Genomic DNA, 16010 nt, shown 5'->3' with positions numbered 1-16010 from the left:
GTCTAGTTCTTTACATGTGTTCAATCTACATATCATAGTCTTCAGTGACAAACCCTCGCCATCCGGGGACTCTGAGGTTTGCAGTGAGCGCCGGAACTCTCTTCGGGAGGACTGGCTTCCCCAAAGGCCCGCTGCTTATCTCCTGCTGGTTTGGGGCGATCACTCTCTGAGTTTCTGCCCGCTGAGCAGGTCCTTAGTGAAGCCGTTCCTCTCCTCTTTCCTCTTCAGCAATTAGAACGCAACGGGCATCATGTTTCTGAGCGCTGCAATGAATTTTTATGGCGCTTACCCAAGGAAATGCAGGTGGTGTTTAGCGATAACAAAACTTTGTGAGTTTATCAGCATTTTTCGTTTTGAGGAGTTGTACAAATGGCTCTTCATTCCTGGAGGGCCTGCTCCCCTTACACGAAGTACACTCACGTTCGGCGACTTTTTTTTTTTTTTTTTTTTTTTTTTTTTTTTTTTTTTTTTTTTTTTTTTTTTGCGCATTGCTGGTTTTGTTACCGAGGGGAGAGCTTTCTGGGAGTCCGCTGTCAAATTATAACAGCAGCGCGGGAGAGGTTCTGGTGGGTGGGAAATGCCTCCACTTTAAGCCTGAGACCAGCGCTCGCTGCCGGCCTCCTTCAGGTCCTCACCAGGACGTAGTGACAGGGTAGCAGATCCTGCTGGGCAAGGAAGACTTAGCGACACATCTGTCAGCTCTGATCTTTTTTTGTTTCTGATATCTGTAATAAGCACTTATTTAAAGGACAGTGCTGTCACTGCCATCATGACCTTTTAATTTGTATTTATTTATTATGTGTTTAGTGCAGTGTCTACAGGATCTCACTACACAGATTGGACTTGTAGTGATCCTCCTGTTTTCAGCCTCCTAAGTGCTAGGATTACAGGGTTTACCACCATGCCCAGTCTCAGTCACTGTTTCAGTGTGCCCTGGGGGTGGGACCGGCATTGCAAGCTGGGGACCGAAACCCTGGTCCCTGTGCCTGTGTAAGCAGGCACTTTAGTCTGCTGAGCTATCTGGCTGGCCCTTCTTTCAATTTGAAGAGTATTGTAGAGGTGATAAAACATCAGGTACAGTTCTCCCAATATCTCTGGGATGAAGGTATTACTGTCATTATTATTGGGCCCCACTTTATAGGCAAGAAAGATAGTCTGGGCAGGGACAGCCAAATAGCTCAGCAGACTAAAGCACCTGCTTAGGCAGAGCACAGCGGCTGAGCCCTACCCCTGGGGTGCACTGAGAGACAATTGAGATTGGGTGTGGTAGTGCACCCCTGTAATCCCAGTGCTTGGGAGGCTGAAAACAGGAGAATCACTATGAGTCTGATCTACATAGTGAGACCCTGTAGACCCTGTACCAAATACATTAAAAAAAAAAGTTTGGAGAGAGAAGTTGCCTCATCTAATACCACTCAGCTGTGAATTACCAGAGCTATGCTGTGAGCTCTGGGTCTTTTTGCTCCAAGCCCATGTAACTATTTCACACGTGGATGAGTGAGATGATCCAATACTGCACAGAAGAGTAGCACTGAAAGTTACTAGTTGGTTCCTCCGGCCTGCTTACAATACTGTGTTGCTCTGATTAAATTACTAAGTTGTCTGGATTGGGCTCAAGCTTGCGATCCTCCTGCACCAGCTTTCCCGGTGTTGGCATTGCAGGCATGTGCCACCATGCCCGGCTCCCCTCCTCTGTTTAAGAATGAGTGTGGGAGACATGCAGGGGCAGGAGGCTGTGGCCTGTGGGCCAGGTCAGTGCCTAACTCAAAGGGCTTTCTTCTTTCAAGCTCTCCAGACAGCGATTCTGACAGTGAAGTGGACAAGGCATTGAAGAGGAAAAAGCAAGTCACTCCAGAACAACCTGGAAAGAAGCGAAAGGCAGAGGTTTCAGGTGTGGAGTTTGTAAGGAGGGAGGTAGTGGGCCACTCTCATGACCTGTCCCTGTGGTGCAGCGTGCAAGTATTTCCAGCAGGGGCACGTGGAGATGGCTGCTGATGCAGGCCCAGCAAACACAGAAACAGGAAGGCACAGCTGCTACACACCAAACTGCAAGGCTCTGAGACCAAGGCTCAGAGACCAAGAGTCTAAGAAGGAGCCGCCCTCGGAGGAGACCAGGAAGCAGCTGTGCCTGAGGCCTCCCTGGAACTGTGCCTCTGCATGGAATGTGCACCTCCATCCGATGGAGACAGCCCAGAAATCCCAGCACGTGGAACCTTGTACAGAGGCCTACAAGCAGGACATGGAGCTGGCCTTTGGCGTGCAGCGAAATAAGGACCAGGTATGTTGCATCTGCACCGAGGTGATGCAGGAGAAAGCCAACCCAGCGAGCGCCACTTTGCATGCCCTCCAACTGTAACCACATCTACTGTCTCAAGTGTATTCCTGAGTGGAGGAGCGCCGAGGGATCGAGAGTAAGGTCGCAGAGTCCTGCCCCAAGTGCCCGACTGTCTCGAATTTGTCATTCAAGTGAGTACCAGGGAAAGGAGAAAGAAGAGAAGCGGAAATTCATGCGGACAGACAAGGAGGCAGTGAGCAACGAGGCGCACAGGCATTTTGATGGAGGCAGTAAGCTGCTCATTTGGAGAGAAGTCTTTACAAGCGTGCTACCTTGATGGCCCTAGGGAAGAGCTCACTTTCACTTTCCTGTCCTCGTTTCCCATTCTCCTGGCTCCCACAGAGCCAGGAAGTGGGAATATCCAGCAGATACTGAGCCCAAGGGAGGGGGGAACCAATTCTGGGAGCTCAGCAGGAAAGAGAACAGCAGCCCTTAGGACTCCAAGGAAGAGGAAATTGTCACCTTGAGCTCAGTGAGATGTGGCAACTGCTTTTGGCCGCAGGTGGGGACCACAGGCTGACTGAGGGCGAGTGGGACTTGTGTCCTGGCAAGCTGGAAGACTTGGCTCTAGAGCAGCTACCGGGGTCAGCTCTCTAACCCATCTCCCCCCAGAATGTGTTGTTTTCTCTGTTTCAAAAAGTTACGAAACCAAATCTTCAACTTAGGAAAAACAATATGCGTTGCCTTGCCTCCCTTGTGTAGGCTCCTGCAGAGACGCTTCTCAGGGAGCACTTTCAGAAACCTCTCCTTGCTCAGAGTCAAGGTTGGACTTAACCTCACAAATGGCTACCTTGCACAAGACAACCCAGTTGACTGGCCTAATTAGAGCCTGCTAACAGCATTTGCTTCCGTACCTACAGAGGCTCCTGGGGGCTTTCGTCAATCAGACCTGTGGCTCTGAAGCGCTCTGTCCTATAATAGCATCTGTCAGGCCAGCTCCCAGGTAGCCAAGTGCAGGGAGTGGCCTGGGCTGGCTGCATCCCCTAGGCCAGCTGCTGGAGTGCAGGAGTGGAGGTGGTGGCCAAGTAGGCGGGAAGAGTCAGGCCCAGAGAGGTATTAATGAGGACCGGGCAGATGCCCGGCTGTGCTGAGATCTATGGGGAATTTAGGAGTAGAGAAGCTGTCTTGTTTATTTTTTAATGTATTTTGTACAGGGTCTACAGGGTCTCACTACACAGATTGGACTCATAGTGATTCTCCTGTTTTCAGCCTCCCAAGCTCTGGGATTACAGGTGTGCACCACCATGCGCAGTCTCCTTGTGCCCCAGGGTGGGGCCAAGACAGCATGTGGTGCCAGGGATCGAACCCTGGTCCCTGTGTTCTGCCTAAGTAGGTGCTTAGTCTGCTGAGCTATCAGGTCAGGCCATCCCTTGACAGTCTTTTTTTTTTTTTTTTAAATGAGCAAAATATATTTATTGAGGGAAAGAAAGCTCTTTTCTGAAAGAGGGACAGGAGGGAGGGCCCAAGGCGGGTTGTCCCCTTTGATGGTCTTACTGGAGTAGAGAGGTTGACTGTCTTATTGAAGTGATTTACAATAAATTATTAGTGGCCAGCCAGGCATGAAGCTGAACAGGGTAATTGCTAAGGGATCTCCAAGGGCCTATTGTGCATAAATCAGGACATTCTTGTGTGTGAGAAACCTGTACCCTCCTCCTCAAGGATTCAGTGCCCTGCCTGCCTGGGAAGATCTTTGGAGCCTTCTGAGACTTCCCCAAAAGGTGGTTCTGGACCACCGGCTCCAGGCAGGGCCCTTTCTTTCTACTCCTCTGTGCTTGTGGGGTCTCACGGTTGTCATGGGGGAGGCTGTTTCTCCTGGTGACATCTACAGACACTGCTTTTCCTACGAGCATTGCCAGAGCAAGGGGACAGCTTTGCCATTGCCTGGGGATAATTCTCAGGATCTTTCGTGTGTTTTCTTCTTTCAGATGCAGGGCCCACCCACAATAGGACAAAATTAGAACTGCTATTGAGTGCTACCAGTGGACGAGATAGCCATCAGAGGTGTCTTCCCAGGGCCCATCTGTTATTTTCTTGTTTGTTTTTCTTTTATCCCCTCTCCCAGCTGTGTACTTAAGTCCCTCCTGTAGCTTCCTAGCTCCTCAAAGGTGAGCTCACTTTCACTTTCTTGTCCTCATTTCCTATTCCAAGTCCAGTCTCTTGCTATTTTCCTATAAACACAAATTCTCAGGTCTCTGGTTCCTACTAAATGGACTTGATTTGTCTTAAATCCTGCCACCTCCAAGAAGACTGCTAGGGAAGTCAGGAGGGGTGATTTCTCACTCCTGAGGACTGAGGCTGATCTTACTCTACAGCTGGCAAGGGCAGAAATAGGCAGGATTTCTCCACGACAGGAAATGTGTGGAAGATCCTCACCTGAAGTGGGTGTTCAAGTGGAATAAGCTGGGAACGAACCTGGATGGAGAAAAGTCTCAGCACTAACCTGTTTGTGCCAAAACATAACAGAACTTCCAGCAAGGCAGGGCTTTGAGGCGAGCCTGTTGCCAGACAGATCTAAATGACTTGTTTGTGGTTTCTCGGCATCCCAAGGCCACTCTCCTGGCATATTTGCCCTCCATGTTCCTGGGAAGAATAGGCACCAGGCAAAGATGTTTAGGACATTTCCCCCATCTTTTTCAGCCCAGCTTTTGAAGCTACACAAAGGCTCCCAGCACTTGACCTGCCTGGCAGTTTACTCAGGTGCTCCCCAGCTCACTTGCCGTGTGGGGCTTTTCGGGCCTTGGTTCTCTAAGGAATTGCTTCCCTCTCACAAAGCCCACCAAAACCATCCTCTTCCATTTCTCCCAGTAGCTCTCAGATGGGCCATGGGGACCACCTCTACTGGCCAACTTCCTCCATGCATGGGTTAGGATGGGGAAGAAGCTTTGAACTCGAAAAGCCACTAGCAGATAGCTGGGGCCCAGGTCCGTCTCCAGGCCTAGTCACGTGCCAGGCTCACTGGGAGTGAACACTTTACAGAGTGACACACGGTTCCAATTTTCCCAGGGCCATCCTGATTTTAGGACCAAAAGATGCAAATCCTGGGAACCCTTCCTTCCTGGGCTCAGGTGAGAGGTCATGCTAAGCCTGTTGCCTTTCTTCTGTATGAAAGGAGTTCTACAAAACCCCAGTGCTTCTCCCAACCTCCTTCAGTCTTACTAAGCATCATGGTGAGCCCTCCCTGGCACCTGGAGTTGTTAGAAGAAAGGTCCTGGGAGACTCTGAAGTCTGGACTGCTTGGCAAAGGCGGTAGCATCAGTGGACGCTGCCTTAGCTCTGAGGCCTTCAAGGAGAGGCTCTTCCACAGGGCTGCAGCTGGCCTGGCTGCATCTTCTTTGTAGCTAGCAGCCAGAACACCCCTATTCCACCTCACCCAATGTGTTAAGCAAACAGTTGGTCCTCTTGGGTCTAGAAGCTCCCTGGAAAGCAGGAAGCACCAGGAAGCCTCAGGGGAGTGAGGTAGAGAGGACATCACCCCAGTAAACTATGGATGTTGATTTCCAAGTTGCCCCAGGATTCACTGTTTGCAGGTCTCTAGGCCCTGGCCTTGGGCTCAGCATGCTGGCTGGGTGCCACTCAGGAGGAAGAGAAGGAAGGGGGCCTGCCAGCCCCATGGGAGCTGATGGGCATTTTCTCTTTGCTTCTGCCTTCCAGAGGTAATCAGAGAGGAGCAAAGCAGAGTGCCAGACTGCCAGAGCCCACAGGGATTTCGTGGGCTTTATTTTTCCTCAGCACTGTCTGCAGAGGTGAGGGCATGAATAAAAGAATCAGTGAAGATTTACTGTTCCAACATCTTGGCAGAGAGCCCTGTGTTTGTATAGTGGATCCTGCAGAGCTGGTGGAGGGATGCTGGCACTCAGAAAGTCAGAGCTGCGCAAGGTCCCTCTGCAGGGACTCTGGGTGGCACTTAAGGTGAGGCTGGGAGGGGTGGGCTCAGGCCAACTCAGCAGCCATCAGGGACCAGGGTGTCCCCTCCGCCCTTCATTCCTGGGCACAGGTAGATCTGGTCTGGGCCTAGGATTTAGAACCTTGCAGCTAAATTGATTGCGGGCAGAGTCTAGTGGTACCTTTTCCTATATATTCAAGGCTATAGAATCTGTGGTTTAGTGACATTACATATCTTCTGAGGTCCCCAAAATAGAGGTGCCCAAACTAGTGGTGGGAGGTGACAGAAGAGTGGAAATTGTGAAGGGCTGGGAGGGGGCCCAGGATGTGGTTCTCTCTCTGTCTCTGTCTCTATCCCTGTCTCTGTCCCTGCCTCTCTGTCTGCCTGCCTCTCTCTCCCCCATCTCTCCCTCTCCTCCCTCTCTCCCCTCCCCTTCCCCCTTCCTCTCCCCGCTCAAGGTCTAAAGGAAGGGGAAGGAGGGGAGGAAACTGAGGAGTCTGATTTGAGCTATGGTTGTGCAGAACCTGCCCCTTCTGATAGAGGTAGATCTCACTGCAGCCAGTTTCCACATTCAGGGCCACCACCACGACTAGCCAGCAGTTATGTAGACAGTGTGAAGTAAATTCCAATGCAGAGCACTATATTTCCTCATGCCCCAAATGCCTTCATCTTTCATGGATGACCTGCACCTCCTACCATACATACACACTTGCGCAAAGTCTCAGCACTCTATCTGACTGGCATGATCAAGAATTAGAAGACAGAATTAATCACAAAGATCATATACAAGAATGTATTTGTGTGTAAGAGAGCCCTTTCTCCACAGAGAATTTTAATTTATCTTCTTTCACTTCTGCTTTTTAAGTTACTTTCCTGCAAGAACTGTGTAACATTTATGGGGCTTGAGATAGGTGTACGGATGGAGGTTCAGAGACCACAGGTATAAGCAGGTAACATTAATATACTAAGCTGACATGTTTTGAAGCATAGTGTTCACTCTCCTGCCATAAATATAACAAATATGCCCTTGTGAGGGTGTGGAGGTCGTAACAGTCATGCTTACACGTAACTGTCAGTTTGATTGGCTTGGGAGCCATCCACAATTTTAGTGAACTGTCCTTCGGGATGTGGTTGGGTAGCTCATGAAGGTGTGATTTGGGCCCCTACACTTGGTCTCTGGTCCCTTTTTCTCTGGTGCTATTCTACGCTGCTTCCCAGCTGTTGTGAACTAAGCTACTTTCTCTGGCCCAGCCCCTCCCCCATGATGTTCCTGCATTGAGCTTGGTGTCCATGGACCAAGTCTGCTGAGTCATAAATCTGTGAGCCAAATTCAGCCTCTCCTCTTCCAAGCTGTGTCAAGCATGGTGTTCATGAGGGGAAAAGCTGACTAATGCAGAAGGCCAGATTCCAATGTCAAATCCCTACTTCCTTGGATTTCTGTCCAGGAGCATGGTAGATGGTGAGTGGTGGTTTGCAGCCATCTTTTCCTGCTGCCAGTGAGCCAGCCTCTCCTACATGGGGCCATCTGCACAGGTGTGGATCCCCATCCTGCCTAGGGGTGTGCCTACCGGTTGGGTCTGCCCTCGGGGGATGAGGCCTGCACAGCCTCCAGGGGCAAAGCTTCTGGGCCACTCTTATGGTCTAGAAGAGGAGACATGGGCTCTGGGCAGACACCTGGCCTCAGCCCCATAGGTTTCTCCCTTTAGGGAGAGTCCAGTCGACAGGACAAGCACAGTGGGTGCAGGATAAGGCTGAAGTGAGTGAAGCATTCTGGTGTAAGATTTAAGGGTGCCAGGGTGATAACAGGTTGGGTGGCCAGTGTCTGGTCTTGGTAAGTCAGACAGGACAATGAAGAGGGCTCCTCCACTCTGGCTTCTATCAAGGCTGATATTTATTCCTGTCTCTTGAGCAAGACAGAACATTAAGATAAAAGAGACTGACTTTTTCCCCCATGAGTTCATCCCCTACAGTACCATTGCCCCTCCCCCATTGCATTTCAAAGAGCCCCATCTCTGTATCAGTTCAGCTCCCAAAGTGGTCCCTGGGCTCATTTTTAGTGGAAAACTACCCAGAGTGATTCATTATGATCCAGGCCTCTAGAATTTAAATGGGATGCAGCCTAAGAAAGAGTCTAGCCTCCAAGTAGATTGCATTGCAGAGTGCCCGCAGAGCAGACTTCAATAGAAACTATGCTAAGTGGAAGCTAATCAGGAGGAATGCATGTGTAGGGTCAAGGGGCGGCTGTGCGAGAAAAGCTAGGACAGACATCCACATACATCTCTGAGAGAGCTGAGCTTGCCCTAGGGGATGTTCAGGAGACATTGGGGTAAATGAGAGCGCCCTAAGGGAACAGGCTGGGTGCACAGCGTGAGCCTCCGGGCGTCAGTTGCTCCCTGTGTGTGGGCTTTTGAGAGGAGCCGGGCAGACCTGCGTTTCAGTCTGGACTTCTGTCTTAGTTTTTTGTTTTTTTTTTTCTGCTGAGACAAAATACCTAACACCCAGCGTTAAAGGGAGGGGGGGAATGTTTATTTAGCTCACGTGTTATAGAGGTTTTAGTCTATAATTGGCTGGCTCCAAGGCAGGGTGGCACGGCAGACAGACATTTGCAGAAGAGAAACAGTTAATGGTGGGCAGAGAGCTGCAGAGTGTTTGTCTCTTCTATCGTATCTAGGCCACAGGGTCTAGGAAGTGCCAAACCAAGTAGGGGACTGGTCTAGTAACCACCCATCCTAAATTAACCTCATTAATCTTAGCATTGCACCATTAGTCAGTTACACTATTTACATTTAGCCAGCTCTGAAAAAGCTCCACCTCTACCTGCCACAGGGTTTGAGGAGCACCTAGACACAAGCTATAGCATTCTATCCCTGGCTCCCCAAGACTCATGCGTGTCCCTTCATGAAAAATGCATTCAGTCCATCCATGAGAGCTGCCAGAGTCTTAACAGTCTTAACATTGCTGAAAAGTCTAAGTCTAAAGTCTCTTCTGAGATTTAAGGCCAAGCCTTAGCTGCAAGGCCCTGCACAATGAAAAGGAAGTTGAATACTTTTGACATTTAATGGCATAAGACAGACATTGCCATTTGAAAAGGAATAAACAGGGACTATAGAAGAATGGGACTAAAGCAAGGCTAAAGTTTAGCAAGGTAAACATGGAGTCTTACATTTTTATGTTTAGTATCTGAGGCAATCTGTGGCAAGATGTGGACTCTAAAGGGCTTGGGTGGCTCCACCCCTACAGCCCTGCTGGTGGTTGTGGCTTTTCTCGTGGGCTGGTTCCTCTCCCTCCTCCCTTGATTTTTTTTATTATTATTTATTTATTTATTTATTTTTACATTTTATTTAGAGTGTGTGTGTGTGTGTGTGGCCAGCTCAGCCCATCAGGGGGCGGGGCTGGCTGGCATGTGGTGCTGGGGAATTGAACCGCGGTCCCTGTGCTTTAGCTAAGCTTGTTCTAAGTAGGTGCTTTAGACCACTGAGCCATCTCTCCAGCCCCTCCCTTGATGTTTTTCTCAGGTGATCTGCATTCTTGGCTTTTTAAACACTTTTGGGGCCTCCACTGCACCTTTGGCATCACAAAGGAGAAGCAGTTTATGACAGGAAGGAGGCAACAAAATAAATGAGACAAGACAAACCTCTTTTTGCCTCTTATATTTAGACTACTGAGATTAAGGTGGGGCCAATCCAATTAATAGACTAATTGGGGCTGGGGAGATAGCTTGGTGGTCTCAGTGCCTGCATGACACGTGCACAGACCCAGGGTTCAATACCGGTACCACATGCCATGCCTGCTGGGTTAGCCACCGAAATCAGGCCTGGTGGCGCACATCTGTAATCCCAGCCTTGGGGAGGCTGAGACAGGAGGATAACTGTGAGTCCCAGCTGTGTGGTGAGACCCTGTATCAAATAAATAAATAAGTAAATAGTAGACTAAGTAAGCCGCCCACCCTTAACCTTAACATTATAACATAAATCAATCATACATTCTAGATTTAGCCACCTCTAAAAATGTCCCACCTATGACTACATAAGGCTTTTAAAAACATCTAGACACAGCCATAACCTCCTGTCTTGTTAACCAGCCCAGCTAAGTCATTAAACTTTCCTGAGTTTCACTTTTCTCCTTTGTATCACAGGACTGTAGAAAACATGTCCTGCTTAACTCATAGAGGACTGTTTTAGTCCATTATGTACTGGTCTATCAGAATAACTGAGATTGAGTAATTGATAAGAACAGAAATTTATTTGGCTCATGGTCTTGGAGGCAGCAGAGTCCAAGGTGGAGGGGTTGAATCTGGCCAGGGCCTTCTTTATGAGTCATGGATGCTGGGAGGTGGGAGGGTAAGAGAGTAAGAGGCCCAGCTTGAACTCCAAGAATCAGGCTCTTTCCTAGTTGTCATTAATCCATTTGTGAGGGGGGAACTTTCAAATTGTTGCACTGGGGATTAAGTTTCCAGCACAGGCTTTTTTGGGGTGGGGTGGGGTTCATATTCAAATCATAGAAAAGGCACTGAAGAGTTCCAGTATTTAGCATGTGTTGTCGGAGAACAGACAAGGAGTATTTTTTATTTTTTATTTTTTGTGGAACCGAGGATTGAACTCAGGCCTTGCACTTGCCAGGCAAGTGCTTATTCTACTGAACTATCTCCCCAGCCCTGACAGGGAGTATTTTGAAAGATGCTTGTTGACAAAGAATCAACATGGTGAATATAAAATTTCCTACTTACTCTCAGCATGTAAAGTTTTAAATAAATCAACAGAAGCAAATGATGTCTCAACTGTAACCTCAAAAATGTGTTTCTATACCAACATATTTTCATAGAATAAAAAGCCCAAGGCAAAAATGCAGCCTCTAGCTTGTGTTACAGCTGTCCTTGAATGGATTGCTGGGGATTCGCAGACCAAGTTTCTTCCTTGTGTCACAGTACCCTCTCCTCCCAGAAGTGTGTGTGCTCGCTTACACACACCCACAAATGCTCACTGGCAGAACACTGGGCCTTTAGAAGGCATAGCTCCCATCTTTGCTGAAATCCTGAGTTCTAACCCTACTCATTGCTTTGTACCTCTGGGTCTGAGTTTCTTCATCTGTAAAATATCACACAGGAGCATTATGACGCTAAAATGAAACCAAAGGTATCACTGTGAAGAGGCAAGGCACAGCACATCACACAGGCAGTGGGAGATGCAGCTTTTCCCGGGCAGGCAGCTCCTGGGCCTGGAAGGTACACAGGTCTCATGCGAGAGGCAAGTGGTCCTGTTTTCCCGTGGTCCTTTCTTCCACCACCTCTTCCTCCTTTGCTCCATCGTCCCGCCATTACTGAGCACCTCTGTGTGCCGGAATATCACGGTCAATGCCTCAGCATTCAGTAGCAGCTCACAGTCAGGCGAGAAACTTGGAGATGCACACCAGTAATGTCTGCATGGGGCCAGGTGCCGGGGCCGTGGACGAGCCTTGGGGCTGCTTTCAAGGAGGTTCCACATGAGCTGGGCACTGACTGGAAAATGCAAGAACCCAGGTTGGTGCCAAGGGATATGGCTGGCAGGGGGACAGAGAACAAGGACACGTTCAGCCAGGGAACAGCACAGAAGTGCTGGAATTTCCTGGGAAATAGCAAGCAGTTCTGTGTGGCCCGAATGGGAACTGACATCAGAGAAGAGGGTAGAGGCGAGCTGGCTGAGATCTTGGCTGCCGAATCAAAGACTTCACACTTTGTCTTGGCTGGCCATGCCAGCATACCATTACAGTAATCACAGAGGGGTCTCAGACGTCTCTCAACAATGACATGGTCATCTGGAACTATGACATAGATAATAGGTACAGGCAATATTTCATTGCCATAGATTTGCTTTATAACTTGTGGTTGGAGATACCTACTGCATATCAGTGTGAATAATGATGTTTGATGAGTATAAGAACTTGAAATTAGGGACTATGTGCCCAATTATGGAGTTGTATAATTTTCAGTACCATTTATTTCCAGATTTTGATTTTGGTTGTATAACACCAAGAAATAGTTTTAAATAGCAATGGATTATTCACAGATTGACTTTAAATCTCAGGATACTTTAAAAAAATTATTTATTTATTTGATATAGGGTCTCACTATGCAGCTCCAACTTGTAGTGATCTTCCTATCTCAACCTCTCAAGCACTGGGATTACAGGTGTACCACCATGACCAGTTTTCTTCTGTCCCTTTATTTTCCATCCAGGTTGCCTGCCTTTTGAGTGGTACCACCCACACCCACGGTGGGGCAGCTTTATGTCTGCATTATACCCTTTAATCCAGCTGTCTTAAAAAATCCCCACCTGTGACCACATGAAGGTTGTGGTGTGGGGGGGGGTCATCTGATATAAACCATAAACCTTGGTATCTGAGGTTAATGGTCTGGCGGTCCTCCTGTATCAACAATACGGGATACGTAACACATTTTGGGTTGTGTCATGTTATGTAGGTTCCCAATCCATGGCCCATGCATTCCTTGCCTTCTTTTAAAAATGATTTGGTAAAAATATATAAAAAGACAGAAATTGAACTCAGGACCTTGTGTGTGCCAGGTGAGCACTGTATCCTTGAGCTGTAGCTCCCTCCCCAAAAGGCAGTTTTGTGACTAATATACATAAACTATTAAATTTTTTGTATATAGCCAAGACAAGTCCTGTTCACTAAGTGTAACCAGGTGAGCTAAAAGATTGCATACTCAAGGTAGATGGCTAAAACATATTTTTAAATGACATTTAAATAAAATAATTTGGGACCCCAAGTCTTATATGGGAAGTGAAGATAAATGAGATTATGCTTTCCTTAAGAATGAAGGAATTAGGAGTGTGGCTTGGGGTGGAGTATTTGGGGTCTGAACTCCAGTAGTCAAAAAGAATGGTTATTATGTGACTTATATTTGTGTCAGTCATCCACTGGGGGATAGCAGTTGATTTTCAGTGTGGCAGATATTCTCTTCAGTGTGGGCACTGAGGGGTACTTTTATTAAAACTGGCATGGAGGGAAAGTGGTTACATTGGGCTCATCATTCTATTTTTCTTTTCCTTTCTTGTTTTTTATATTTTTAGGGAAGGATCTACAGGGTGTTCAGGGTCTCACTACTAGATCAGACTCATAGTGAGCTGCCTGTTTACAGTCTCCCAAGACCTGGGATTACATACGCGCACCACCATGCCCAGTCTCAATTGCCATCTCAGCTCTCCCTGGAGGCAGGGCTGGCATGGAAGGCCCCGGGGATCAAACACCTGGCCCCTGTGCCTGGTTGCAGGCACTTTAATCTGCTGAGCTATTTGGTCAGTCCTTTCTCTTTCTTTTTTAAAATAGAATCTCACTACAAAGTCTAGGCTGGCCTTGAACTCACTATGTAGCCCATGCTGGCCTCAAACTCTCAACAGTTCTCCTGCCTCAGCTCCTCAAATATTGGGATTTCAGGCATATACCACCACACCTGGCTTGGTCCCTCATTCTTATAGAGAATGTGATATTTCAATATTCTCAGTATTTGTCTGATCTATGATTAGACTGGGGAACTCATGAAAAATGATCCTGTTGTCAAGATTCTGAAAGACCCCACATCTATCTGGAAACTCTTGTGTACTCCCATGAGACTTCTACAAAGTGTAAAAATTCTGTGCTATGGTTTGAATGTGTCTTCCTAAAGAAAGTGTGTTGGAAAGTTAACCCTAAAATTCATACATAAGGGATGCTGAGAGTGTTAGGATTAGATGAGATGATAAGTGTAGGGCACCTATCAATTCATTAGTGGCACTATAAGAAGAGAAGAAAGAAGCTTGGTGTGTCACAAACCTGTAAACCCAGTGACTGCGTAGGCTGAGGCAGGAGGACAGCAAGCGTAGGGCTAGCCTGGGCAACTTACAAGACCTTGTCTCAAACTAGAAATAATGAAAGGACTGGGGGTTTAAGTGAGTTTTGAGGTCTTGGGTTCAATTCCTAGGAAGAGGAAGAAGAAGAGGGTAATAAAGAGGAGAGGGGGAGGGGGATAAGGAGTGGGAGGAGGAGGAGGAGGAGGAGGAGGAAGAAGCAGAGGAAAAAGAACAAGAGAGACCCAAGCTAACACCAGCCATATCATGTCCTCTGCTATGCTTATGACCCAGTATGAGTCCTCATGACATTCCTAGCAATGCCACCACCATGCTTTTGGATTCTCCAGACTCTAGAACCCTGAATCAAATAAACATCTGTCCTTTATAAGTTAGCTGGTCTCAGGTTTTTTGTTACAGCAACAAAAACAGACCAAGACACTAAGAAGGGATTGCATATAATTCCTTTTACTGAGCACTTACTGTGTGCTAGGAAGTTTGATGCATTTGATATATACTGGCACTTTTTTGGTACTGATACTTTTTTTTTTTCTGGTATTTTTGGTACATGGTCTACAGGGTCTCACTACACAGCTCGGACTTGTAATGATCCTCCTGTTTTCAGCCTCCCAAACATTGGGATTACAGGCATGCATCACCATGCCAGGTCTCAGTTGCTATCTCAGCGTGCCCCAGGGGTGGGCCAACACAGCACACTGGAGATCGAACCTGGTCCCTGCATCTGCTTAAGCAAGTACCTTACAACCTTTATTGTCTTCTCAGTGTGGGTAGGGTATGGGAGGTTGGGGCCTGTGGCACACTGAAGCCTCAGCTGGTGGAAAGGTATGGGAGCCAGCATAGTGGCTTGAGTTTGCAGAACATTTGATAGGGGGAGGTCTGCTGGCTAGGGTTGATGCTTCTGTCAATTGGGTCCTTGGAGGGGCCTTGGGCCCCTGGATTGAATTATTTTGCATTGGTTACAGGTTTCCAATCAGCAGTAGCAGTATAGCTTTGGCCCAAATAGCTTTGCCCAAGGTGCCCACAGTATATCAAGCCCATCGGACTCCATTCCTAACAGAGCAACTTCCGTCTGTAAACAGGGTGTACTCAGCATCTATCAGGGAGTTTTTTTAAAAGTAGGTCCAGCATAGTGTGTGGTATCTGGACAGTTAGGTCTTGACGTAAGGTGAGCACGTCAGCTTTCCTGATCAGAAGGATGGTGGCTGTTAAAGTATAGAAGGAAAGCGAGGAGGCAGCCCTTGGTGGCTAGATCCAAGTATTGGCACAGGTAGGCCAGGGGACACTCCCAGGGACTGATGGTCTGAGTGAGCATCATTGTTATGGTGAACTCAAAGATCCAGATTCTCTAGAAGCCAGAAGCTTTCAGAAATTTGCAGTGTTTCATTCTTGTAACCAGCTTCTGCCAGCTAATTTAGCAGAGCTTTTGTGCCTTTCCGGCAGGCACCTTGGATATCATTACTCAGAAGTGCTTTTTAAAGAAGGAAGCATGGTTTTGAATATCTGGTAGGTTGAGCCCAGGTCAGTGGGTTTCTAAGTCCAAAACCTGGGCCCCAAAGAGAGGCTGGCTAACAGGAGTTAATCAAAGGCAGAAAGCATTCTTTAGGTCTAGGCAGGTATACCAGCAGGCTGTGGGTGACAGAAGACTGAGACAAAGTATAAGGAGGGCAAATGAGGGGCATTGGCAGCTTGGAGAACTTGAACTGGTTTTATAGGTAGCCGAGGTGATTCATAGTCTAGGAGGCTGAGGTGTGGTTGGAGGCCTATTTGTGCTTCCCATGACATCTGACAGCAATGGGGCTTGAGGTGAAGTGGCATGGTTGTGGGTAGGCCTGGAGGTGAGTCTTTTTTTTTTTTCCAAAATTTTATTGATAAACAGCAATGAGACAGTTTCAAATCAAATCGGAAGTACAGTTTCAACAAATAACACACTGCATATATTCTTCTTAGTGGT

At 47.7% G+C, this 16010-nt stretch overlaps 1 protein-coding gene across 1 annotated transcript in view; it reads left to right on the top strand.

The window, feature by feature from the left end:
• Tmprss5 (transmembrane serine protease 5) overlaps positions 1–2932 on the top strand; it is a 14790-nt gene extending 11858 nt beyond the window's left edge. The window contains exons 13-17 of the mRNA XM_012512723.1: positions 229–329; positions 1788–1891; positions 1953–2278; positions 2376–2565; positions 2838–2932. Of these exons, the coding sequence (XP_012368177.1) occupies positions 229–329; positions 1788–1891; positions 1953–2278; positions 2376–2565; positions 2838–2932 (816 nt within the window). The remainder of the gene's footprint in view (positions 1–228; positions 330–1787; positions 1892–1952; positions 2279–2375; positions 2566–2837) is intronic.
• Positions 2933–16010: the final 13078 nt, after the last annotated feature.

The sequence above is a fragment of the Octodon degus genome, unplaced genomic scaffold, assembly GCF_000260255.1.
Source record: "Octodon degus isolate 3935 unplaced genomic scaffold, OctDeg1.0 scaffold00266, whole genome shotgun sequence".
NCBI classification, from domain to species: domain Eukaryota; kingdom Metazoa; phylum Chordata; class Mammalia; order Rodentia; family Octodontidae; genus Octodon; species Octodon degus.
Note: the sequence above shows the minus strand (reverse complement) of the source record. Positions and strands in the feature narration are given on the sequence as shown.